General features: G+C 38.8%; 1 protein-coding gene across 1 annotated transcript in view; it reads left to right on the top strand.

Moving 5' to 3' along the window:
- Window positions 1-6,538: 6,538 nt before the first annotated feature.
- The window catches only part of MARCHF11 (membrane associated ring-CH-type finger 11), a 30,134-nt gene continuing 9,608 nt past the window's right edge, over window positions 6,539-27,064 (top strand). The window contains exons 1-2 of the mRNA XM_032181087.1: window positions 6,539-6,817; window positions 7,380-7,535. Of these exons, the coding sequence (XP_032036978.1) occupies window positions 6,539-6,817; window positions 7,380-7,535 (435 nt within the window). The remainder of the gene's footprint in view (window positions 6,818-7,379; window positions 7,536-27,064) is intronic.

Genomic DNA, 27,064 nt, shown 5'->3' with positions numbered 1-27,064 from the left:
TTCTTGCAAAGTATCACAGTGCCATAAATAAAGAATTCTTCCTCAAAATTATCCTTTATTTCTGTGCATAAACCCCTGCTCAACACTCACTTCCAGGACTGATCACTGATGCACACGAAATCCTACATTTCTTTTCCAATAGATTTCAGGCCACAGACCTTGATTAAAGACTTGGCACCTTCCACCAAAAATAACCATTCCCTTTCTCTTTCCATACCAGATGATATGCCCCTTTATTACCTCACATTTTTTGCAAGTGTCTTCAGAGGAAGAAAACAAAGAATAAATAAATAAATAAATAAATAAAACAGATTTATCTAACATCTCATTTCGATAGGGTAGTCATCTGGCAAGACTGTGGGATCAGCAGGAGCGGAGTGTTTACTGTTTCCACTTTAAGAAGCATAAAAGATGTCATTTCTTCTGGTTTATGTAACTGCCTGAACCAAGATAAATTAGCTGGCAAGTGCAGTGGATTTTATAAGGACTAGAAGACCCTCTTCAGTGATGTAACACCTTCCTAATCTAATCCAGCATGGCCCGTGTTGACTGCTGTATATTTTCTTACAAATTTATCACAAGAAGCAGAATTTTGTCTCCTGATACATACAGACAATTTCATGAAATAGTCCTTTTTTATTATTTTTGAGAGGGCTGGTGGGTGGCATGATAGAGAGTACAAAAGATTATTTCTCAGTAAACCACACTCAACCTGAAACCTTGAAATTACAAATTCTGTCTCCAGTTCTTCTACCAGCTGACATTAATGTCTTGGCACCCCTAGGAGGCAAAGTTCCGTATCTCTGGGAACTAGTCTCTTTTTTCAGCAGATATGTAGCAGATAACTGACAACTTCCCCAGGTCACTTTCAGTAGAGATGAGAAACTCTCAGTGTGGCAGAGGCAAACCTGGCAGTCTGCATTTTTGCCATGCAGTTTCTGAGAAAACACTTACCAGATTGGGTAATCCTGCAAGCTGCACTGACTCATCATAGCTAGGACACCTTCTGTGACTCAGACCACACAGAGAGGTTTACAACTGCTTTACATCACGGGGAGAAGGCCTGGTCTTTAGTCCAAATTGCAGGGGCTTGTATTTTTTCTTCCAGAATGAATCTGAGCCCGGAGAGATGAAGCAGTCGAGAACTGCCTACGGTATGTGGAACAACCAGACCAATGCTTCCTTGGCCAGGAATGAGCACCTCAAATCTGGATGCATGTCCTTTTTCTTCTGCTACAAATATAACAAAAAGATTTCAGCAAAGTAAATACGTAGCTGCCTCCTGTGGTTTGGATTGTGAAGAATTATCTCTGTGCTGACTAAGTGAGTATCTGATGTCAGTTCTGACACCATGATGTGTGTCTTGCTCCACCTTGCCCCTCACAAACTTGCTGTTGTGTTTCCTTCTTGCCTAGGGCAAGTTCTGTCTCCTGCCTTCTGTGAACTGAGGTGCCCACCACTTCGGGTCCCAGATCATGGTGGTGTCCCAGTAGGAGGTTCAGTGGCAGAAGTCAAATTTCACTGCCTTATTACAAGTGTTGATCAGTTTGCAGCTTTTTAAGTTACCAGACATACACCAGCAGTGTACAGAATGGACTAAAAACCAACATGTTAATTTTGGGAGCTGAGGCATTATTTTTGTTGTCTCCACTGCTTTTCAAGAGTCAAGGTTGCCTGTACTACATATTACAGACATTCTGATGCTTATAGACAAGCAAATCTAAGGAAAATGCTTACACACACACACACAAGTTTATTTTTCTTTTACTTGTAAACAGATAAAAAGTGACCTGTACAGCTGATATAAAAATAAATTCACTTTGGCCTCGCTTTTGTTCATATGACACGTAATGGAAAAGCTAATTGACATTCTGTCATTTCTGCTTCAATAAACTGAACTCAGTGATGCCGTCCTCTAGAATCCATGAATCTATGACAGCTGATCATTTCCAAAATAAACCAAGGATCTAATTTTATTTCTAAACAATGATTACCTCATTCTGGAAGCCATGTTAAGCCTTCTGTCTTGACAAATGATACAACAACATTTAAAAAATAAAATAAAGATTAAAAGCAACAACAACAACTTCCAAACAGTTAATGATCAAAAAGGAAACTGTATTTCACAGGAAACTGTATTTCATGATGGAAAAAAACTAATCATAAATGCTACCAAATGTTTTAAAAATAAATTAGTGGCTCTGAAGAAAAACAGCATGCTAGCAAATAAGGCAGGAATTCAATAAATAAAACATAGTAATTATGTATGGTATAAGACTACTCCAAGAGGAAAAGTTACACCAAAATAAAAAATTGAAACTTTGGTATCATCAGCCACACCATAAAAACAATTAGTAGATGAGTGTCCTCAGAAGGCGGGGAGCTCTGACTCAGGTGGGGGCCGAAGGGCAGAGGTTCAGCTCGAGAGCAGCTCCCACAGCCGGGGCTGGTCCTGCTGTGGCTCCCCCATGGTGAGACCTGCAGGTGCCCTGTCCTCAGCCACCAAAGAAGAAAGGGGACAGCCCGCAGTTCCCTGAGCCACAGGAGCCAGCCCTCCCACAGCAGGGATGTGCTCAGGGCCCTGACGCCAACGGGAAATTCCTGTGGAAGTTTGAGGAAGCAGCATGAGTATTTGCTCCACCTGGAAGCTTTGGTATTTGGAGATCTATCCATGTGGAGCAATGCTGGGTTGGACAGGAACCTGAGTACATGGTTCCAAAAAAGCAAGAGAGCAATGTAAAAACAAAGATTTTCATGAGACAATAGGTTTCTGTACACATGAGATTTTAATTGCTTGACAGAACCAGTAGAAGCTTCAACTGTGGGAAGAGCGTGTGTTCATAACAAAAATCAGTCACATTCAGCGAACAATCAAATAATACACAGTCACTAGCATTGCTATTAACCATCTGCACAGATATTTTAGTGTTGTAAAGCGGAACATGGAAGTTTAACAGATGGGAATATTACTCAGAAGCACATTATATCTTGATTGAAACATGTAAAGCACATTTCAAATTAAACTGAAGCATTTGCTTACAGTCAGAATGCTTCATTTTTGTTACAGGTGATGTCCAACACCTGTGGAGAACTTTACTCTGAAACAGTGTTATTTAGTAAATGGTATTGTAATGGTTCTGCATTAGTATTTAAATAGATTTAATTTCCTATCTTGTCGGTATTTTGTTTCACATCTAATATACCGGCAATTGCTCTCTTTACTCCTTTGTTAATATTTCAAAACTATATTGTATTGTTTCCTTTAGAGATGCAGGAAGTAGCAAAATGGAACAAACCCATAAAAGAGCTGTTCTGTTACTGTATTTACAGTACAGGCTGATGTATCAGGGATTTTTTGAGGAAAAGGAAAAACAGGAGTTGGTTTCTAATTGTGCAGTAGCACAGTGCTTCCTATATAATATCTTCAAGTAGTTTGTTACCTGTATCCATTATTCCTGTGCAACCAAGAGAGAGAAGAGACAACTTTCATTCCCTTGGGGACTGTATTTCTGCCTTTTCCATTGCCTGCTGAAAAAGCAATTAATTTCACTGTCCCCCGGTCTTATTGCTTCGCCGTTATTTTTAACCCTGTCATTGTTCCTTATTATTTGTGTTGCTGTAACTCTTGGATGCTTCGGCCAAGATCAAGACTGTACAAACGCAGCCCGATTCTGCCAGTAAAATATTACAAGTTGTAATGGAAGAGGCAGGAACGAGCTCAGAGGGCACAGGCACTGCTTCGGTCATGTGCGCAGAACAGGACAGCAAGAGACCAAGGGCGACATGCCAACACGCAGGGATCTGGTGCCAGCGGAGGCGTCCTGCTGCCCCCACGAGAGGTGCCCAGCAGGCAGGGCATGCTGCGGGCTGCCAGCGGTGCCCACCTGAGGTCACTTGCTCCAGGCTGCTCAAGGAGTGTGTGGCAAAGCTGTGCTTGCACATAAACCCCGTGAGATGCAGTTCACTGTCTTAATCACAAACTAATTCTTCCTGTTTTCAGCTTCTTTTCCTCCTTCTCCCAACCACCTACACTACTGCTGTTATGGAGCTGAACACCCTTTTCTGCTTGAATTTTTCTTCTTTCTGTTTCAAGCGTTGTTTTTGGCTCTTGTCCCCATCTCTCACTCAGCAGAAGGCTGAATGTTACTTTGGTTGGAGGATGTGTTATATAATGTTCTTCACCCCTTCTGCTCTTTTGTTGGCATCTCCTCCCACCCCTGGCATGCTAAATAATGCTAATATACTCTGAAACATGGGGATCAATAGCCTCTGCAATTTTATTTTAGCTGGTGTAACAGTAGCTGTTGAAAGGCAGGCAAACAGGTGATGTATTACAGCTCACGTCTATGAAATACCTACTCACCATCAACTCTCCAAATTAATTAATTATATGTGAAAGAATTGTTCTTCCAATTCATATTGGATGTTTTTCCTTTTACTTTAAGAGTCACTTTGCACACATATTTTGGGCAAGATTAAGTAGAAAAGATTGACCTTCTTAACACAGTGTATTATTCTCTATAGCCAGATCTTTCTTTCTTATTCTGACATTAAGAAGTCATTCCATTTCTGCGCTGACATTTTTATCTTCTCTTTACATCCTTTTCAAAAGCTGTTTTATTTACTGAATTTGTCATGACACAAAGGGGAAAAAATGGTATAAAACACCGCATATAACAAATAGCAAGGGCATGCTATTTTTCTCTCATGCCGATGAGTAACTTTTTAGCATTCATTTCTCATTACCTTAGTTTCCCTGTCTTTTCCTCCTGCTTCTCTTTTACTGAGCACTCTGGACTCATCTGTTTGTTCTGAGATTTCCTGTTTCTTCACTGTTTGTGATTGCCCCTTCTTTCTTCAGAATTAACCAATTTGTTTAACACTGTCTCCATCACCCTTTAGTTTCTCTGGCAACCTCCTCAGGTATGACTTGGCTGTGAGAAAATTAAATGTAGAAGTTCCTACCTCCACAGCATCCGCAGTTCATCAAAATGTCACCATCAATGCAATATTTTCCTTCTACGTCACCAGATCTGGACAAAGCCATGTTACTTACCTACTTAACAACCACCTTGGAACAAAAGCAACTTAAGGGCTGGGGTACCTTGCCCTAGCCCAAGCGAAATGGCCAGCGTTGGCTTAGCTAATACAGAGCCATCAGAACAACCATTTTCATGAGGATAGGAATGAGTGGATGACAAGAAAAGCTATAATGATACCTGTTTTTTTTTTTTTTTCTTTTTTTTTTTCTTTTTTTTCACAAAGGCAGCCTCTGCATATGTGTCTTTTTTTAGAGCAAAGCTGTAAACAGGTGTCTTGTTCTTTGGCATCCGTGTCAATCACACGGCCTCCGTCACAGACGCAGTCTGTAGGAGGACTGAGAGGGCTTTAGCTGTGGCCGGCCCCAGTCAGTTTGCATCCCACTCACCCGCAACACGCGACTGCATGGTCCCTGCAGACTGAATTTTGCCCAAGCTGGTCCCCAGCCGGGCCAGAGGGCTGGACCAGCAGCTGGTGCATATGCAGCAAGCCTCTCCAGAAGGTCTGACCATCACCGAGCGAGGAGGAGTGCCATTCTGGCTCAGAGCACAGCTTCGGCCTCCTAATGAAACATCCACACCAAGAAACCTGCTGCTGGCAAAACCCTAGGGCTGCGCAGTAAATCCAGAGCAGCCAGCGAGGGCTGTGAGGCCCGGTGAGCTCTCCACCCGTGGAGCCCCGATGCGGCTGCAGGAGAGCACATGGCTCCACAATTGTCTTCGGCGGGGTTTTTCTTTCCCCACGCAGCCAGCTGCTGCTTTTCCCGACGAGCTGACACGCTCGTTCGCTGGTGTTAGGTTTGCTGTGGAAATTCACACATGCTTTCCCTCAGCAACCCCCCCCCCCCCACACACAGATGAAGTTGGAAGAATTTCTACCCAGCGTGGTTGTTGTTTCCCTCTCCCCCCCCCCACCCCCCTTTTTCTTTTTTTTTTTTTTTTTATGAGATATTTGATCGCGACACTTTTAGTAGCTTTAATTTTGGAAACGAGGAGGTGATGTAATGAATTTGGGAAAGAATTAAGGAAAAAAAAAACAACAAAAAAAACAGGCAGCCAGGGAGGATGAGGCGCACCCCGCCGCCAACTGTTGAGCGCTCCCCAGCTCTGCCCAGCCCAGCCGCTGGCCACGGGCTCGTCCCGCGACACGAGGGCGACCGCGGCGGGCGGCCAGCTCGCCACAGGGCGGCGGGGAGAGCATGGGGGGGGGGGCGGCCATGAGGGGCTGGGGGGGCGGCTGGTGCTGAGGGCGGCGGGCGGGGGCGGCGCCGCGGCGGTTGCGGCGGTTGCGGCGGTTGGCTCGGCCCCCCCGGTAACGGTCTGCGGGCGCTGGGGGGCGGCGGTTGGCGGCGGCGGAGCGGCTCCTGCAGCCCCGCCGCCCCGCGCTGCCTTGCACGCCCGTGCACACTCACGCCCGCCCCTTGCACGCCCGCCCCCGCCGGCGGCAGGGGGTCACCTTGGCGGCCTCGCCGCTCTCCCTGCCTCCTCCTCTCGCCCCCATGAGCCGCCCGGCGGGCAGCGGCGCCCCCCGCCCCGCCGAGCCGCCCCGCGGGCACGGCGCCCCCCAGGAGCCGCCGCCCGCAGCCGGGGCCGGGGCCGGGGCTGGGGCTGGGAGCGGGGAGGCGAGCGGCGAGCCCCCGTCCGAGCCGGACAGCCCCGGCGGCGCCGAGGGCGACAAGCCCGAGACCCGCTCGGTGTGCAGCAGCGAGAGCGGCAGCGGCAGCCAGCCCGGCGGGGCCGGCCCCATCTGCAAGATCTGCTTCCAGGGCCCCGAGCAGGTGAGGCGGCGGGCGGGCGGGCGGTCAGCACCAGGGACAGGGCTCGGCGCCGCCGCACCGCCCCGCGGGGCGAGGACGGAGCACGGGGGCCATCGGGGGAAGAGCCCGGCTGCCCGGTGCTGGGTGCTGTCGGGCTGTCAGGCTGGCTGCACGGCGTGAAGCCCCGCTGGAGGAGCGCAGCTCGCCGTGCCGACATGCACTGCTTTCCCAGTGAGCGCTGTGGCTGCTGGAGGAACGCCTCAGACCGCGCTCGCTGCCGTCTGAGGTGCCTGAAAGGGCTGCTGCTGCTCCTGGGTGCTGCGCGGTGATCTTCTGCTTTTCCTCACGTCCGTGCACATGCCTGCATAGAGAGTTACCTGGCTTTCTATCACTAGGAGCCCTTACATCTCTTCTGAGGCAGTTTAGTTTTTGAGCGTTATTATAGCCAAAAATACATGTTCAGTATTTCATGGATTGCAATCGATTCCAGTTTGCACTTACAGACCTGCAAATGTTTTGGTATTGAATATACATACACATAAAATATTTCTTAAAAATTAATGCTTTTGTGTTGCCTTTTCAGGGCGAGCTGTTAAATCCTTGCCGCTGCGATGGGTCGGTACGGTACACACATCAACTTTGCCTGTTAAAGTGGATAAGTGAAAGAGGGTCGTGGACCTGTGAACTCTGCTGCTACAGATACCATGTTATAGCAATTAAAATGAAGAAGCCTTGCCAGGTAATTCATTTGTTTGTTTGTTTTTAAGAATACACCTTTGCAGTATTTTTTTAAAAACACAAACTAGTACTAGCTTTTGTTTCTAAGCTTTTGGAAAATGCAGAGGAAAACCATATATACTTCACCAGTTCGCACCTGCATCCACTTGATTAAGGTTTTAAGAGCAGTTACATACTAAAACATGCAGTCATTTGATTCTGGTGTGTTCTAGCTTTTGTCTTGCCAGAGGAATAGTCTTCAGAGGTTGCTAAACCCTGTAATTAGATAAGTCATACTGAGACACTGCAGAAAAACTTGGATCTCCCTGCTTCTCTTTCTAAACCTTAAAAACGTTTTTATAGTTCAGTAAAGACTGAGTCAAAGGTTGATTTCATTCATTCTTCAGGCATGGGGTCCACAAATACAAAAGGAGGTGACTTTTCTGTCCTGGCTCAATCCAGAGTAGCAGAATGGTGTTTAATATTTGTCCACTGATGGTTGATTCAGAAGCTGAAATGTGCAGTAATGTTTTTCACAGCTCCCTTTTATCAGCATCACAGCATGCAGCTGGAAGTTATAATACAATAGTGATAGCATGTTCAGGGAGAGGGGATGAGATCTGTTAGGGAAACCTTAATAGCACTTTGCATATCAGAATTCTTTAGAGACTTAAAATTCCAACCTAGAAACTGTATTTCATACATCTGAGGAACACATTTAGTAAGATAATTGTAGCATTCTTTTGGTTTTGATCTTATGAGCTCAGAGACGATGAAACTCCGGAGAGCCAAAGCACTTGGATCATTTTTCTGCACCTGAGTTTGATAGGACATTAATAGAAAAGACATGCTTGGATGGCAACAGCAGTTGTGTGTCAATGATAAGCATTCCTTGGATGTAGGATAGCTGGAATTTGCTTATAGCTGTTCAGATTAGGTGCAAGTACTTTCAGAGCCAGTCGTGACTTCAAGTTTTTCCGTAATGAATCTGCAAAGGGAATTTTTGATGAGCTCTCCTGGATGGAACTTCTGGGTAGAGCCTCTATGAGTTAAAAAAGTTGTGGATTTATAAAAGCCTCCAGAAATTGAAGGTGGTAGACTCTGTTTCTACATAGACTTTATTGGGTAGCTTGGTGGCTCAGCATGAGATTCTGTTTGATCATTTTGGCTTTTTTTAGTCTTTTAAAAGTCTGTATTTCCTGTATATCCACGGCAGTTATATCATTTTCCTAGCAAGGGTTATATCATTATAAACTGTTTGCAGTGACAGTCCCTGACAATAATAGTTTAATGGCAAGGGCATGGCCGTTCCCTGCAAGCCAGCAACTAGTACAATTTGAGATGCCCAAAGGTAGCCAAAATATCTATAGAAGATGTCAGATGTGACACAACTTAGAAGAGACTCAGGAACTGCTGCTGGAGGCCAAGTGGGATACCACAGTACATCTGAAGCATCATTAGACACCTATCTGTGGACAACAGAATCATGCTCCAGTTTGAAGAACAACTATTCACATTCTGTGAAAAACAGAAAAAAAGGAGAAGGTTTCAGTGGGTGACAATGATGTTTGGCCAAGCTACGTGTGAAGTAGATGCAAACTGAAGAACCAAAAGATAATGCCATTGTCTTCATTACTTAGGCAGATTCTCTCTTTTTTTTTTTTTTTTTTTTTTTTTGAGCAGGGAGGGAAATAGATTAAGGTTTCTTCTTCGATAGCTTATAAAAATGCTTGTCTTATTCTTAACTCTATCTTTATTTTTTTATAGAAATTACCTTTTTAATTCTTGACAATACAGGATACAAAAAGATTTCATGGAGTAGCCTACTCAAATAACAAGTTATATTACATTCCTAGAATCAAATTACTGACACTCAAAAGGTTTCACATCTCTTTGGAGGGACACAGTAGTACCTTTCTCATATTCCCACACTTAATATTCCTCATGTAGTTAAAGAATATAAAAGGAGCCCTCAATATCGCAGTCATCTGTGTATTTGGTTAAGGGTCATCAGTCTTAATATGTCCTCACTTCACTCCCACATTAATGACTATAATAGTATGGGCCATATTTAACAGCTGCTCTAGTTCAAGCAGGTTCTGGTTTGGCCAGGTTCTGGATCATTTGCTTAACTACACAGAAGCCTTTTTTAAGGTAATTTTTTGAACAGGTTTTGTAAAAGGCTAAGGGTTAGACCGTTTCAATATAAAGGTACTTTACAACATCTTCATTGAAGCAGTGAATGCAGTTAAAAGTTCTGAAGCAAGCAAAACCTCCTGCATTACATTAGATAAAATACTTGGACAGGAGCTGTTCACTGTCTCTGCAGCTAGTAGTCTGTTTCAGTCCATATCCTCAGAATTGTCTCTACTAGTCTATTACAGCTTAGACCTGTGTAGGCAGTGTCGAGGAGATAAAAAGGTTGCTATCTACCAAAGTAACTTTTTCTCAACTAAATAATCCATGCAGATTTACACCAGCTCCCAAGGTTTCCTTTTACCTCAGCCATTTGTGGAATGTTACAATGCTTAAGGAGTTAAGAAACAGAATTTTCTACATGTTCTTCCAGAACATTGGAATAGATGTGAGTCTTCCATTTAGCATGTAACATCTTCCATGGTTTCTGCTGCTTTATGGCAGGGAAGATAATCCCAACGGGGGCCTCTTTGGAGGCAGTACATTGAAGGAATAAAATTTGCTATGGTAAGTGACTACTCCAGTACATTTTTCCAGATATTCCAGAGTTGCTTTGTACATTTCAGCAACTATTAGTTAAGTCAATTTTAAGAACCCAATCCTGGAAACATGTAGAATTTTAATAGAGAAATAAAACTTAAAACATAATTAAATTAACCAATGGGCTAACAACAGAAGATGAGCACACAAATAAATGGGTGACATTTGATATGATGTTTCACAGAGAAATGCAATTTGATCCATTTTTTTTCAGCATCCTTTTCAGGATTGTATTGAAGAGATAGATTTATCCTTGCACTAATTAATTAATGAAAACACATGTTCATGTTGCTGTACTTGCTTCTTACAGCAGAGCAGAATATGATCCAGTAATAGGCAAGGTTATGTTAAAAAATAAGTTAAAAAAAAAAAGAGTAATTAGAGGAGATGGAACAAATATTGTTTCGGGCAGGCAATTTTGGATATTTTGTTAGACAGCTTAAAAAGAAGGGAGAAACCTTAAATGTCTGCCTTGGACATTAAACCACTTAGAATTACATTTTAGATTAACAAACAGAAAGAAAGCACAAGCAGAAATATTGTTGGTGTTGTTTTGGTAAGTGTTATAATTTCTAAGGATTTCCTTCCTAAAGGAAATATAAACAGATTGCTTTATTTTTATTGGAGCTGTATAATTATTTAGCCGTTACTAAATTAGTTCACTAGATCTGCAGTTAAACGTGAATGCATATTGCAGAATGGTAATTCCCTTGTATGATTCAGAAATAATGTTTAAAAGTGGAACAGAGTCATGCAAAGGTTGAGATAATAGACATTGGTGCTAAAAACATCATTTCTATAGAACTTTGTAATTAATGCATTTAGAGAATGGGCATTTTGTAGTCCATTACTGCAGTCTGTCATAAAATACTATTATGTGAGATGTTTAATATACCCTGCATTTGTATTCATGAACACATTATGTTCTGGTACTTTTGGTGAACTGGACTCACTGCAGAAGTGATACAGTAAATCTAATTTAATTTAAAGGTTAATTTAAAAGCTAATTGCATGGCAATTCAACATTTATTTATTTTTGAAAACAATAAAAAATATTTTAAAATGTAAATTCCTATTTGTTAGGTCTGATTTTTGAATATAGACACCTCCCACCAAAAAATGAAGGTGGTAGTTACTATTATTTAAGCAAGTATGTAGTTACTTGAACAGCAACATGACTCATGAGTTCTGTAGTTTTCAGTGGCCCAAATTGTGATTATTAACATTTGAGATATACAGCATAAAAATTCCTATGTTCAATAGTTCTCATGAATTACTTGTTCAGTTTTTCAAGTCTTGCTAATGTGAATTGTCCTCACTCATCTGAGGAGCATCAATTAGATGAAAGATTTTGTAGCAGATGTAAGTAGATTCATGTAGGTAGATGTGTGTGCTTTATATTAAAAAGCAAAAGTTACCAAGGTCTTCAGATACTTCAATGTGGAAGCCAGTGTCCAGAAAAAAATGTGTAATAAATAGAATAGATCTATAGTAAAAGTTACCTCTAATGACTCTGCTCAGCTGGATGAAAGCATTTGTTTTTCATAAGGTGTTAACTAAGAAAGGGAAAGGGAGAGGGCTCAAATCTCCAATTGTGCTTTTCAAACTACACTATGTTCTAACAATAATCTGCTAATATTGCTGCTATTACACTGCCTCTAACGAAGATCCAGAAGGATACACCATGATATTCACTATGTCAGCACACGCGAAGAACAAAAAGGATAGTCCCAATCTGGGGCCAGTTAACTTAAAGAAGTTAAAATAACAGATAAATCTGTGGGATATATAAAACTTTTCTAATAAGCAGTAGTCCCTCTATAGTAATGATTTTTAAATATTGTTGTGGTTTTGGCATCTCAAATAGGATGAGTCTTTAGATGCTGCTTGAAAAGAAAATAATGAGGCACCTTTTGAATGTGAAGGTAGTATGGAAGGACTCTTAGAAAAAAAAATACATGGATGGGATAGTATCATGAACTGAACAGAAATGGTATTCAATGTCTGAGTAGTCAGATGAGTAGCAGATGAGAAGATAATTAATATGTCAGTAGGTTAAAAATTAAATCTATTTGTTTGATGTGATGGGGAAGAGAGGAACCAAGACAGCAGTGATAGAAGGGCATTAATATGTTCAAAGTAGTGGACTAAAAAACTCATATTTAAAGCAGTCTCATAGTTGCTGAGAAAATTACATCTGTCAAGAGCTTAAAAGCCATATTACAGCAATTGAGACCTAAGATGAAAACGATAATGAGAAACTAAATTTTTATATATGGATAGTCTTAGATACATCATATAGAAAGCACCTGCAAGTTTTAGAAATATTGTGAACAGAAAGATCCAGATATTTAAAGTTAAGGTAATACTTGGGTTGCAGAACAGATTCACAGGTTGGAGAACTAATAATCCATTGTGCTCAAGAAAGGCTGGAACATGAAAATCTTGAGATATTCATGAAGTTTAATATATAGGAAGAGCCATACAAAAAGTGGTAGAAACAGGTGATTATTTTAGTTTTGGCAGGGAAGAGAGGTCTGAAACAGAGAAGATTTGTCATTCATGGACATAGACATAGTAGTTGTACTTCTCACACTCTTCTTTTCCTAAGCATTTACTTTTAACCACTTCTAGGGAGAAGTTACTAGACTAAGTAGACCTTTTCATTTTTTATCCTCTGAGCAGTTTCAGTGATGTGTGCTGGGTGGAAGCTGCTGATTATCAATACCATTAATACCAGATCTGAAAGTCAAATAATGACAAACAACATGTGAGTAAATGGACTGATTCTATTACATCAATACCACAGTAAGAAGGGGTAGGGTAAGAATAAAGGTTGGGTAGGCTGCGTAAGAATAAATCACAGAATCACAGAATCACAGAATCACAGAATTGTCTAGGTTGAAAGAGACCCCAAGATCATCGAGTCCAGCCTCTGACCTAACACTAACAAGTCCTCCACTAAACCATATCGCTAAGTTCAACATCTAAACATCTTTTAAAGACCTCCATGGATGGTGACTCCACCACTTCCCTGGGCAGCCCGTTCCAATGCCTCACAACCCTCTCAGTAAAGATGTTCTTCCTAATATCCAACCTAAAACACTCCTGGCGCAACTTTAGCCCGTTCCCCCTCATCCTGTCACCAGGCACATGGGAGAATAGACCAATCTCCACCCAGAATTAATAACAAAATACTGGATATAGGCCTAGGAGAAAAGCTAATCATCAAAGCAGTGAATGGCTGGTTGTTGACTATGAACACTGAATCATGTTTGTAAGTCCAATGAACAGAAACGATGCTCACCTAAGAGGTCAGAGTGGCCATCTGCATGGGATCTGAAGCCATCAGTAAGGACATGAGAAATGATAAAAAGAGACAAGAACTGAAAATGGAAGAAGAGGTTGAAAAGGGTTAAGTGAATAGAAGACAGAAGTTTGGAATAGGGGAAGGAGGTTGATTTAGTTCTAGAGAGTCCTATGAGAGAGCTGAGAATGAAGAAGAGGGCAGATTTAGGTCAGAACTGCCAAAAAATGCAAAATCAAATATTTGAAACCTATGATTCGTCTCAGAAACTTGCATATTCCTAGTCTAGAAAGGATTTAAAGTTTTGTGGTGCAAAAATATGCTTTCTTGCTGGTTGGAATGGCTGAAGATTGAAGTGTTGATCCAGAAGGTGTAATTAATATTTGGGATTTTGCTAGAATGGTTGTAGTGTAACCAGCAAACTCCTGAGATCAGCTTTCCTGATCCTCTGTGTGCTCATGCTTTGCTAGATGGAACATTTGGTCATAGTTGGCATCTTAGCTGATAGAACTCAGGACATCTGTCATTCTTGTTGGAGCACCAGCTACGGCATGCAGGGAGCTAGACAACCACTCTGGTGCTTACATCTGTCTATTTAAGATAGGGGATTGGCAGTAAAAAAATAGATTAGGCAAGGAAGTGTTGATTATAGCATAGAGAACAATTTTGTACTAACGTGGATAGTGAATCAAGGCTTACCAAATCTAGTTCACTTAGCCAGTTCCGTTGTTATTCTGAAGTCCACATTATAGCAATCAAGTACCTACACAAAATAAATAAGACATTTTTAAAAAACAGAATTGCATCCAAACTGTGGGGGTGTGTTCCCCTTCTATGTTACTCTTGTATTTTCAATAGCTTATTAAAAAAGGAATTGTTTTCTTGTTTTATTTTGTGAAATGTGTGAATTGTGCTCAGGGCAGCTTGAATGCTTGCATGGTGTGAAACAGCAGTTAGCACAATGTAAACTGCAAACTGTACTTGAAAATAAAGTTCTAATTACAAGTGTCATCCTGATCTAGTGGTAATATATATATGTATGGTGTATTAAATAGTGAGTTAACTACTTCTAGGGAGAATAGTGGATTCCTTTGATACTGCAGTTTTCATGGGGCAGAATGCCTAGCATGAGACATGGTGCTAGGTAGTCCTTCAGAGGAGGTGTCTTGACTAAAAGTTACTACGGCAATTATAAGCATAAATTACATCTTTTCAACAGATTTAATTAGAAAAATATTTCCAAATGTTAGGGGCAGTGTGAATGGGATCTGCTTACCTCCATATAAATAGCTACTGCCATTTTAGGTGATTAGGATAGCTAAGTAAACAATGTAAGACTTAAGATATGGTGTGGGACCTGTGTTCAGGAATCTCTGAATAACTGTTTTGTGCCTTTTTTTTTTTTTTTTTTGCCTATTTGATAGAATTCCCAAATAGCTTGATATTCTAGCCCAAAACTGATGAAATTTATTTAGTGATGAAAGTTTTCTAAGTTTTTCAAAAACAATTTTTTGTCTTTTCTCTCATGTCCGAAATCCTTATCATTTGAGTCTTTAATTCCCATCAACAGGCATTAGTGAAAAAATGTTACAACCAATTCCTGATTGATTGTTTCAGCAGGCTTTTTCTATTTCTTTATGTGGAAACCTGTTAATAAATTACAGTGTACTTCTTTTATACCTCTTGCCTGTGATACCTTAGTTCATGCTTATTTAGTAGTGTAAGTAGCCTGTCTTGGGTAGAACCTGTCAAGACCTCCCCTGGGTTCTTTACAAGGTTTGCTGTGTCAACTGTGAAATGCTACTGTAGTTCTTTTCCACAACAGAAATTTGCTGGAGGAAGTTGGCTTTGTTGACTTTGTTTCGAAACTTCCTTATACTGCTTCTCATTTTTGAATGTTTGTCAGTTGTGCTGAAGTCTTCAATGCTGTCACTTTTGTTTACACTTCAATGAAGCCAGTAGAGAATGAGTCTTACAGTTTTAGCCACATGCTGTTTTTGTTCCCCTTACTAGTTTTTCTTTTTATTTTTTCTATGTTTTTACATATTTTTCTGGCAGTGTCTTCCCTCCAGGGCACTATTAAACTTTGCCATTTCTGTGACAAGTGTATTCTGAGTACAAGAGTACACTGTACTGATACTCACACAAACTATATTATTGGAAGAAGGCCATATACTGAGCTAAGGGCTCATTTTTCTGATCTTTTATGCTGAAAGCAATTTCTCAGTAGTTTCAGACAGTCGTGAACCTTGCCATCAAGATGGTATCACTTGCTGGCTTCATGTGTTTGTAGCTACTCTGCTAACACTGGAAGAAGAGACTTCAAACACTACAAGAATATTGAAAAAAGCAAGATGATGAGAGGACTGGAGCACCTGTCGTATGAGGATAGGCTGAGAGAACTGGGCCTGTTTAGCCTGGAAAAGAGAAGACTGAGGGGAGACCTCATCAAAGTGTATAAATATCTGAGGATGGAGCCAGTCTCTTTTCAGTTGTGCCCAGCGAGAGGACGAGAGACAACGGGCACAAATTGAAGCGTTCTGGTTCTGGCTCAATATGAGGGGGCACTTTACTGTGAGGGTGACAGAGCACTGGCACAGTTTGCCCAGAGAGGCTGTGGAGTCTCCTTCTCTGGAGATATTCAAAACCCACCTGGATGCCATCCTGCACAGTGTGCTCTCGGTGATCCTGCTTGGCAGGGGGGTTGGAGTAGATGATCTTCAGAGGTACCTTCCAACCTTGGCCATTCTGTGATTCTGTGAAGATCCATAAAATTGGCATCCAGAAAACTGTATCCTGAGAAAATGAGAGCATACTTCAGTATGCTTTCTCTTCTTTGATGCTAAGGAAACTCCTGCTGCTCACCAAGGAAGAACAGACAGGGACAATCTACTTCTTAATGGGACACTTTATATATCTCTAATGACTATTATCTGAGCAGTCTGAAATTTACAGTCTGCTATACCTAGTGGTTACTCCCTGAACATTGTGTTCCTCCATGGATGACAAGATTAAGCACCTCAATTTCAGGGCTGCTGTTTCATAGGAGGAAAGCAGTCTGACATATTTTACTTGGAGGAATCAGCATAACATAGTTGCTCTCCGGCTCCTGTCAGAGTAACATGAATAGAATATTGGAGTCTTAAAACATGCAGCCTTTTCCTGCACTTGCAACACTGTCTTCCACATAACCTCTTCTTTAGTGGCCTCAAGAATCATTGGAAGCTCCAATCATTTAACATCACTTTCCAAAAAGGACACTTTGCCTATATTAAAATGTACAATGATGACTTATAATCATCATTAAAATAATAATTTAAAATCATCTTAATATTCCCATGAGATTTAATAAAGAGGGTCACTTTCTCTTCAAACAGCATTTACAGAATATTACGATCATCTCATTGCTTTCTGAAAGTTTGTATCAAATAGTAATTTGATTAAGTACTGTCTGCTTTTTGTCGAACTCAAGGGGAAGGTCTTCATGTCATCCACTGCTTCGTATAAGGAGAGGGACCATCAAATGCTTCTTAGGGATTTCAAATTGTCTACTTCAGTCTTTATTTTCTATGGCTTGGAATAAAAGATTTAGAAATATGTAGAATAGTTGATGATTGTCAGGGAATACATGTACTTCAGAGTTTTTACATCAGTAAGAGTTGATACGATTACCAGGTATTTGAATGTGTTTTAAAATTGTAGATTCCCTGGGACGAGTTTATGGCTGTGGGGGCTTCAGAAGCTCATCTACCTACCGGGCCTTCCATTCATACTTTTGTAGATCTCACTGATATGATTGCTGTAAACCTAGCCACAGCAATTAGGACCTACAGGATCTAAGAACTTCAGTCTTCTAGACCAGATTATTTCAGAATAGATGCAATCTGTATTTCAGTTACTTGCAGATGTTTTGGTGTTTACTTGACACAAGGGAATCTTTGTCTTCATTGCACAGCTCTCATGAATTAGCTCCTCATAATAATCTGCAAGAGATTCCTCTTGTCTTTTTTTTTTTTTGGGGGGGGGGGGTTCAGAGGTACAAAAATCAAGTCCGCTTACTTAAAAATCACCTAGCATTTCCATGGTGCTATGTGTCTGACCTTGAATTAACATATCTGAAGTATGAATATTGTCTTCGTCCCAGTGTCACTGTCTCCCACTTTTTCATCCTGCCCTAAAATAACTTTGCTAATGAATTGGCCAGGTTAAGTACTTAGCCATTGTTGCCTCTTACATGTGAATCCCTTGGTTATGACACTGAATTTGTCACTCCACTGTTTCTCTACTCCCCTCAGTCACTATGCTGACTACCCCTTTTCCAGGATTCTGACAGAAGTAGGGAAGATTCTTGGGACAGAAATCTCCTTCAATGGGACTTAAATTGTCTTTTTTTCTTCTGGTAATCACATGCCTAATTCTCTTTTGGGGAAGAGGATTTTGTAGATTTTGTTTTATGATATGAAAAGGAAAATTAGTTTAGAAAGTTAAATAACTTCCTTTACAAGCTCAAATTCATGTGGGGATTTGCATTGTTCCAAGGGGGCGATTAATTTGCATCTCTTGTATTTATTTTCATTAGTCAAGAAAAACACTTTCGGAAAAATTCTATATGTGCTGATACGCCATGATCCTACTGCTTGATCTGTCTGCAGCACTCATAATCTCTGCAGAGTGATAAGAGATCCCAAGTAGCATCTGCTTAGCTGCCTGCTGGAGAATTCTGCATCTGGACTCAGTTAGCATCTTGACTGAGAGACTGAGCTGCTTCCCTTTGTTTGGCCATGAGTAGGCATTCAAAACTGACATTCTAAAAGCTGTTCTGGTGGAAACTGGAAGGTTTGTTTTCATGGTCACACATGGACACACAAAAAAGTCAATCTTCTTCTTACAGTGTTAGGGCTACACAACCATCCCTAGTCTACCTAGTGGAGAAACTAGAAAGATTAATTCCTTCTTCCAGTCTCTTTTCTCCCTTAAAATCCTCTATGAGTTAAGGCCAGTATGGCAGAAACAGTCCTTTTCACTACATTGCAGAAGCTGTCTGGTGCCAGTGTCAGAATACTGGCCATTTTCTTTATTTTTTCATACAGGTTCTTGGGATGTTAGGCCATAGTCAATATTCTCTACTTCAGAGTTGTTCTTCTCAGAGTAGCAGTAGCTGAAAGAGACCTAAGTAGTTCTTACTATCTTCATGATTTAGTTGTCTGAACCTGTGAATGCCTTTTTCATTTAGGTTTTATGGTTTTCTGTTACTCTCACCCATGCCATAAAATAAATTCCACTAATGTTCCTGACTAAGGAAATGCCAGATTTCCATCTGACATGCTTTCTTCATCAGTGCTTGTAGGGATGAGTTGCTTACCAGCTTTGGATATCAAGGGTCATTTGAAGATTTTTCTTGTCTTGTTCCTATACATTCCAGAGAAATAAAACAGAGTACCATCCTATGTAGATAGATTTACCAAGTGAACAACAAGTTGTCTCAGGACTTCCTGTAGGATCATTAGGGTGTTTTTCCAAGAGCACCCTAAACTATTGTCATCAGCACTCAGATCCTACTGTTGATATTTTTAAGAAAACTGGAAAGAGTGCTGGCTGTAAGACAGAGCAATTTGACAGTTGCTGATGTGAAAAGAAGACCAACACCTCCGTCACATGTCATTATTGAATTTAAAGAAGGGACCATGGTCTAGAAAATATAATAATTTGAACAATAATTTGCAGAACAGTAAGTAGTCCTTTGATATATATATTTTTTTAAGTACAGCATGTGCTTACAGCATGTGCTTATCTTTCTTTTTTTAGGTGCTTCTTGATTTCAGAGAAACCAAGGGTATTTTTATGTCTGTATTTGTACTGGAAGAGATGTAACATGGGCTATGTATGAGTCATATAAGCACCATTAAGCCAAGAACAATTTATAGTTTAAGGACTTCCAAGCACAACAATATGAATGGATATTACAGTTTTTGATAATATAACAACTGTTTCTTGTAGTGCTATGAGTGCTGATGCATAGTATTATGTCAGAAAGCTATGTATTTTCAGTGGCTATCCCAAAATATTAGAAAAAAATTGTTTACAAATTCAAACAGCAGCATTTACTAGCTTGTAGCAATGATTATGTAGCAATATTTGTAAAAGCTTACTAAGGCAATTGCTTTTTAAAATTTTGCTGTTTATTAAATTCTTATATTGAATATGTTAAAATTTAACATATTAATATTAATAAATGTACCAAGCATACATTATATTAGTATGTATAATCATAAATGTATTGTGTATCCTTTTATATTAAGTTTTAATTATTACACATTTTACATAATATATAAACCAAAAAGCATCATACTAAACAAGTTAATTCTTCCATTAGGCCAAATTTTCAAGCAGTATGCTGTTTACCATATTAATTTGCACAGTCTAAATTTTATAATTATGACTAAATTGTCTTCAAATGAAGATTTATTGCTAATGTAATTGATTATAGAATCAATCTAATTGACTTGCTAACCTAGTAGATTGCATTCTAATTGAGTTTTAGAGTGGGTTTTAACAGATTTTGTTCAAGCCAGAATCCAGGATTGTCTTCTCCATGATTACATGCTAGCTGATAATACCTTGGTATTTTTATCATCCTGCCTTTTAGCCCTCACCCAAGATACACGTATCTTACTTGGGGATTAGGCAAGGCAACAACCTTACCTTTGAACTAAATATATGTTCCTTTCATCTTGCCCTCAAAATCTGAAGTTTCCTTGTTTTATATCTCACAAGGAAGCACTTGAAAACCGGATTGTGTCTTCCCTTAAGCTGCATCTCCCAGGTTTTCTGAGGTCAAGTGAAAATTCTCATCCTATTCTGTGAATCAGTTTTGGTTAGGACCAAAAGGCCTGAGGCCAATAGTTGTACTCAGATGTTTTCTTGTGAGGTACCCTTCACTACTGAAACACATCATTGCCATATAGCAATAGGAAGAAGACTGGACAATAAAGGTACTTCAAATCCTGTGTGTAATTGATGGTAAGAAGTTGCTTTGTGCCAGAAATATTGTGAGGGGCCTGATTCTCAGCTGTACATGATGTTTCTGTAGTGTGCAAAGGAATCCAGTGACAATAGATGAGGATGATATGGATTGATATTGATACGGATTCAGTCAGATTAGAAGCACATAGTAGAAAGCAGTAAAATGCTGTGTACTTTAAACAAAACAACTTCTTAAACATGCTTTTCCAATTGGTTTTGTTTGTACCCCTAGGTTTTTTGGCTTCATCATCTAATCATCATTGTGTGTTCGGCCTAGATTGGAAAAATACATTAATGCTTAGCATTTTTAACTCTTTTATAGTATGGTGCCATAGAAAAATCCTCTTTCAGTCTTCTTCCAGTAAACTCAAAATTCTGAACTCTGAATTTCTCATTATATAGCATTTCTTACACCTTCACATCATTTGCATGGTTCTTTTTCAGGAAAAACCTTTCTATGGTCTCCTTTTCAGTATCCAGAACCACTGAGGTAGACCAGTGTCTGAGAAAAGTAATGATGCTTTATGTGGTACTAAATTCATGTTCCTACTCATCCCTATAGAGGTGATGTGAATATAGGAATCAGTTTCATCTGCTCTCTCCTTGTTTCAGTATACATCTATGTGTCCAGTATGTGAACAGAAAATGTTCCCGTAAATGACATTGAAGAATTGTACTATTGCATATTCTGAATACCATGCAAATATCATTTATTAAGATTCCACTTCTAAAGAGGTGGAAGTTTAAAACTTGCTTTAGCTCAGGAGAAAAATAGGTTTGAATCAAGGCCTACCTAAAGGGAATGCACCAGCCATTAGGGTGTAGAATATTCTCACATAAACCCCTTATCTTGCATCTTGTATAGGTTGTAAAAATGATTTAATTATTTATTGTGTTGAAAAGACAGAGAAAGAGTAATTAACAGTTTTGGAATATCCAGTTAGTAGATGAAATGTGAGTTTCAGTAAATGGGCTTAATACTTAAGATAGACTAGAAGACATCAAAAATGGTCAAGAGCAGATGATCCCTCTATACACTGACAAGTGGTCAGGGTGTTTTGTGAGAGGGGCTTGTTCTGTCCCTCCATGCTGAGCAATTTTTTACACACCTTTAGAGTTGTATGATATTATCCACATGGTCAGCATATTTTTTCCTGTTAAAAGTATTCAGTAGTTTTAGCTCAACAGGTTTAGAGAGAAGGAAAATGCATCTCCAGAACCCTTTTTGATATTTTCTTTTTGTGTCCATGGAGAAACAGATTTCCAGAATATCTGGGCTTCTGGGCACTCAGAAATCTGAGATGCATCCAGTGGAAAGGCAGATGTTCTACTCAATCTGGTATATGCAATAAGCCAACATTTCTAGGAGCTATCAGCTTCTAGGGACTACCAGCTAAATTGCATGTGTGCTGCATGGATGGACTGTACCTCCACAGTGAACGCTATGCTTTCAGAATGTCCCAAGTACAGTAATGGTATAGCCTTCCAAGCAGACTGAGAAGTTACAGGCCAAATTATCTGTATTCACAATCTTTCTGATACACAAAAAGAATGGAAATTATGGAAATTAATGGAAAATTATGACTGGAAGCACTTTGTCTTAATGGAAATTAATTAAAATTAAATTTCTGTCTTAAATCTTTTTTAAGATTTTTAAAATCTTTTTTTTTGGTCTTAAGTCTTTTTTAAATTAAATCTTCGTCTTAATGGAAATTAATGGAAATTATGACTGGAAGCACCTTGCCTTAATAATTTATCAAAAGTTGGTACCATTAAAGGTGAACAGCAATTTTTGTGGCATCAGTTATTTTTAAAAAGGACATAAAAATAGAAGCCTATGGCCAAAAATGGCATTTCAAATGTTTGCATGTATGTGCCTATGCATTTTCTATCCAGGTTGGTCAATAGCTTGACAATATCTCTGCATATTAAATCACACAGATGGTGTTCCGTACATACTGCAAAACACATTAGAAAAATTAATTATCTGATTTTCTAGACTACTAGCAGGAACAGGCACTCTAAAAATGGTTTACTGGGCCTAAATCATTGAGTACTCTTGCTTAAGTTTTATTCATAAACAGATTGAAAATCCTGTTATGCATTATGAATGACTGTTTAAGAACTTGTTCCTGTCAAAGCTATCAGATTCTAGCAGCCAGAGCAAGTAGACCAATTTATAATGACTTTTTGAAGTCATATAATTGATACATCTTTGGGCAAACCATACTATGTTATAATAGGTCACCATCAGGTTTGTTCACTGCCAGCTATTTTTAATAAATTTTATATTAAATGCACCTTCAAGACTGACTAGAGGGAATGAGAGTCTACTGTGAGCAGATTCCATAATAAAATGCGTTTGTAATCCCCTTAATTTTTTCAATTTAAGCATTTTTTTTGGATTACAGACTGAGGCAGTTGAAGCATGTGCACATTTTCTATTGTTACCTTTGCTACTATGATTGCAACGGTGTAGCATTATCTGGAAGAGTAGATAGAGTAGATAGCTGGTAGCAACCACGTCAAACTGACACATCCAAATCCAGTAGAGATTATGAGTATCTTCAGAGTCTTAAGAAAAAAAAAAAAAAAAAAAAAAAAAAAAGGAATGTGTCAGACCAGACCAGTTCCTCTGGTTTACTTCTATATTTTATTTAGCATTACACCAACATGACAAGGTTGATCATGAACAAGTGTTCACATGTATGCTACGTCTTACTATGTTTTTAAAGGACATACATTTTTATAATGACTTTTTATTTGTTCTGGACTTAGAACCTTAGTAGTCACATTGATTTCTGGATTGATATGGATTTAAAGAAAGTGTATGTGGCCTGTTGCTTATGCCTGTTACATGCTTGAAAAACTGAGCACTAACTGAGTCACAAATTTAAAAAGTAGTAAAGGCATACATTTGTAAATGATAGTGCTACCCCTAAGAAATATGGGATAATCCTTATCTGTCTTCATAGGATGACAGAATAGTTTGGGTTGGAAGGATCCTTAAAGATTATGATGTTCCAGCTCCCCTGCCATGAGCATCAACACCTTCCACGAGATCAGGTTGCTCAAGGCCCCATTCAGCCTGGCCTTGAACACTTCCAGGGGTGTCTTATGTCTCATCATCTGCTGCTGGTCTTCCTGAGTTGGTACTACAAAATCAGTAGGAGAGCTAATCTCTGTCATCTAATGTGGGGAGTGATAAACAATTTTCATATGTTCTTTATTAAAGTTGTAAGAAAACCTGTAGTTTCACTGCAGACATTTTTCCTATAAAGTATTCTAAGTGCAATTTCATTCTTAATCAATGCTTTTAAGATCACATTGCTGCCACATATTTTATAATAACAAGGCATCATTAAAAAAAATGTTAATATGATTTATCACAAAGATGACAAATCTTTGAATATTATATCCTTCTTTATGTTAGTAAGGAGCATATATAACATATATATGCAAGAAGCATATATGCATATGATGCATATAACTGTATTACTTCATTTTTTAATAATTAGCCTTTCAAAGCAGTATGTTTCTTTCAACTTCTGGAAGTCTCTACCTAAAAAATAAGAAATTATGCAGTAATTCTCCTTGACAGAGCACACACTTAGAAGAAAAGGGGAAAAAAGGTTTAGGGGGTCAGAAACAAAACTGTGGGGTGCCATTAGTGTATCAGACTTCAGAATGACTCATAAAAGGAAGAACAATGGTAAATAAAAGATCAAAAGTCAAACATAATAAAGTGTCAGTAAAAGTGAAAGTGTACGAAGTTCTAAAGAGACAAAAATACAACGTTGTATTAAAATCAGAAGCATGACTTCTATTTTGTTTATGAAAGCACCATCTTCAAGGAAAGTTTTCTTTACTGTATATTAAGGTAAAAAAAATGTGTTCTTTTAATGGGCAAGAGGAATGGCATGGTACATTGTAGCATTACAGATATGGTGGGAAGGAGCATGAAATGGGATCCTATTTCACAGAAATTTAAAGGATTTTATGAGTCTGTCTTTGAAAAATTATTATTGTAGTTGTTCAAATACAAAATATTTAAAGTTTTATTTTATTTGTTATTTTTAAGCAAAAATCTTATCACCATATTTATTGCACTTTATAGAAGCCAACACTAGAAGGTTGTATAGATCTTTTTTGGTTGGGTCAATCTTAGATAAAAGAACTCTTACTGATTACAGAATGTATAGTCAGCAAATGACAAAAATGAATTAGGAAGTCATAATTCATAATCTTGAGCAATTAAGAGTTATAAGGCAAGATATATGAAGAAAATGAGAAATAGTTTTATGGAAATAATGGATTTAAATTATGGCATGCTACTAATGACACAATTATTCAATTTGAAATGTTAAATAATTCAGACTGTTAAATTCTAAATGCAGTTTCTCAACATTAACTATCACTGATTTATTTTTACTACATTACTTTTGTGACCTCTTTATTGAAAGCAGTAATTTTAACACTAAAAGGTGACGTGATTATAACAACATATAGTAGGGCATGCAGTAAGGTGAATGTTTGTAAGAAATCAAATAAAGCTTAAACGGCTTTTGGTACTATAAACAGAACCCTACTCTTAGAAAAAGTCTTCTGTTCTTCAGTGTTTGTCAAAGTGTATATTCACATGTATTAGCTAAACTTTGCATGAGAATTCAGACAGTAGAAAGCATTTTAATCACAACTGCTGTTCTTCAATAATCTTGTCATGAAATGCAATGCCACCAAACAATACAGTCCCATGTAATTCCTCTCATTGCCTGGTGGCTAATATTGTCTATGTCTACTTAAAGACCTAAGTCTTTTGTACTTATTTACATATGAATGGCCTTGTAACTATAGAATACATTCTTCACTACGTGAAAGATATGTCTGCCTCAGTCCCATCTGCTTGCTCGTTATAATTCATACCCAACTCAGGAAAAGTTAAGGGAAAAAAAATGAAGGCATGTATTTCCCAAGAGATGGCCTCAGAATAAGTTTCTGAACCAAAATTGTTTAGTTAGCCATTAGGAACATGCATAGTTTTGCCACTTGCTCTAAGAAGGGACATAAACACTAACCAAGGTCCCCAACTTGGTCGCATGTTAGAACTTAACATCAATCCGTATCACTGTTAACGGTTTTGGATTCTTATGGCAGGCTGCTTAGCGCTAGGAGATGGGTTACTAGTTTTGCATAAAACTCTCTGGACTTCTTGAATATCTTGTATCTTACACAATCCTTCTTCTCCTTTTACTGTGGAATTTCACCAATTAGTTGATTAGATTATACTAATAAGAACAATAGGAATATAACTTTTATGAAATATATAATTTTATAAGGTATACCTTATATACCTTATTTATAGTTTTATAAGGTAACTGCTGACCTTCATATTGAGAAAGGTGGGGGAGTATAGTTTCTTTTGTACAGAAAAAAGGCAGCAGATACCACAAAGGACAAAGTGGCTGAGTAATAGAAGAAAACATCCAAGTCCTTTTAGAGGTTCTTGTTTTTTTTTTGTTTTTTTTTTTTTTTTTTTGTTTTTTTTTTTTTTTTTTTTTTTTTTGTTTGTTTTTAATGTTCTTTGATTTTTAAAGGCAAAGTAGTTAAGAACTTCTCTGGAAGGCTTGTGCATTTTCTCAGTAACTGGGGTGGCTCACCTTCCTGGTTGGTAGCATGCTAATATGCTGAATCTTTGGAGTTACTGAATTTATAGAGGTTGAGGGATTCAGTTACTTAGATTCTTTACAGACAATTCATCTGATCAGGAGAACAGCAAAATAACTAGAATACATAACTGAGAACATGCTAGGGTCATATCTATGTCTCTTAGGACTTTTCAAGGTCAAGATTTTCTATAAAGAAAAGGTTTGGGAAAATCAACAGATGCCCTACTGAGATCCTTTTGAGAACTTTTCATGAAAAAAAAGAAAAAAGAAAAAAAAAAAGAGGTAGGAGTGGTTGATTCTGGTTGGAAAGGGGTGACAGGAATAGAAATTGCATGCCAGACAATACCAGAATAAAGAGTGGGCTTTATATCTAGACTGCACTCTATGTTACTCATCCTGAATGTTTGGACGACTTTTCCTTCTGTTCAGTGCTGTCTTTGAAAAATAATGATGAGTAACCTAAGAAAAAAAATACAAAATTCAAAATAAGCTGAAATGAAGTGAGCTCAGGAAATTGCACTGTCAAAGATCTGCTATTTATTTTAGTGATAGAACTTTTTTTTTTTTTCAGTTTATTGTCAGCTTCTCCCATGAGTTTGACAGTTCAACATTTTGCATAACAGTTAATGCATAAAACTAAATTTTACTTCATGTAAATATACTTTGATTTCAGGCATTCTGAGCAAATATATTATGGGTTTGTCTCAAACTAATAATGAAAGAAAATAGAAAGAGATTCATAACCAAATTCATAACCAATGACATTTTTGACAGTTTTCTGCCAGGTTACACTATGTGGCTTTAGCTGAGAAATGAAAA

Source organism: Aythya fuligula, chromosome 2 (assembly GCF_009819795.1).
Source record: "Aythya fuligula isolate bAytFul2 chromosome 2, bAytFul2.pri, whole genome shotgun sequence".
Taxonomy (NCBI): Eukaryota; Metazoa; Chordata; class Aves; order Anseriformes; family Anatidae; genus Aythya; species Aythya fuligula.
Note: the sequence above shows the minus strand (reverse complement) of the source record. Positions and strands in the feature narration are given on the sequence as shown.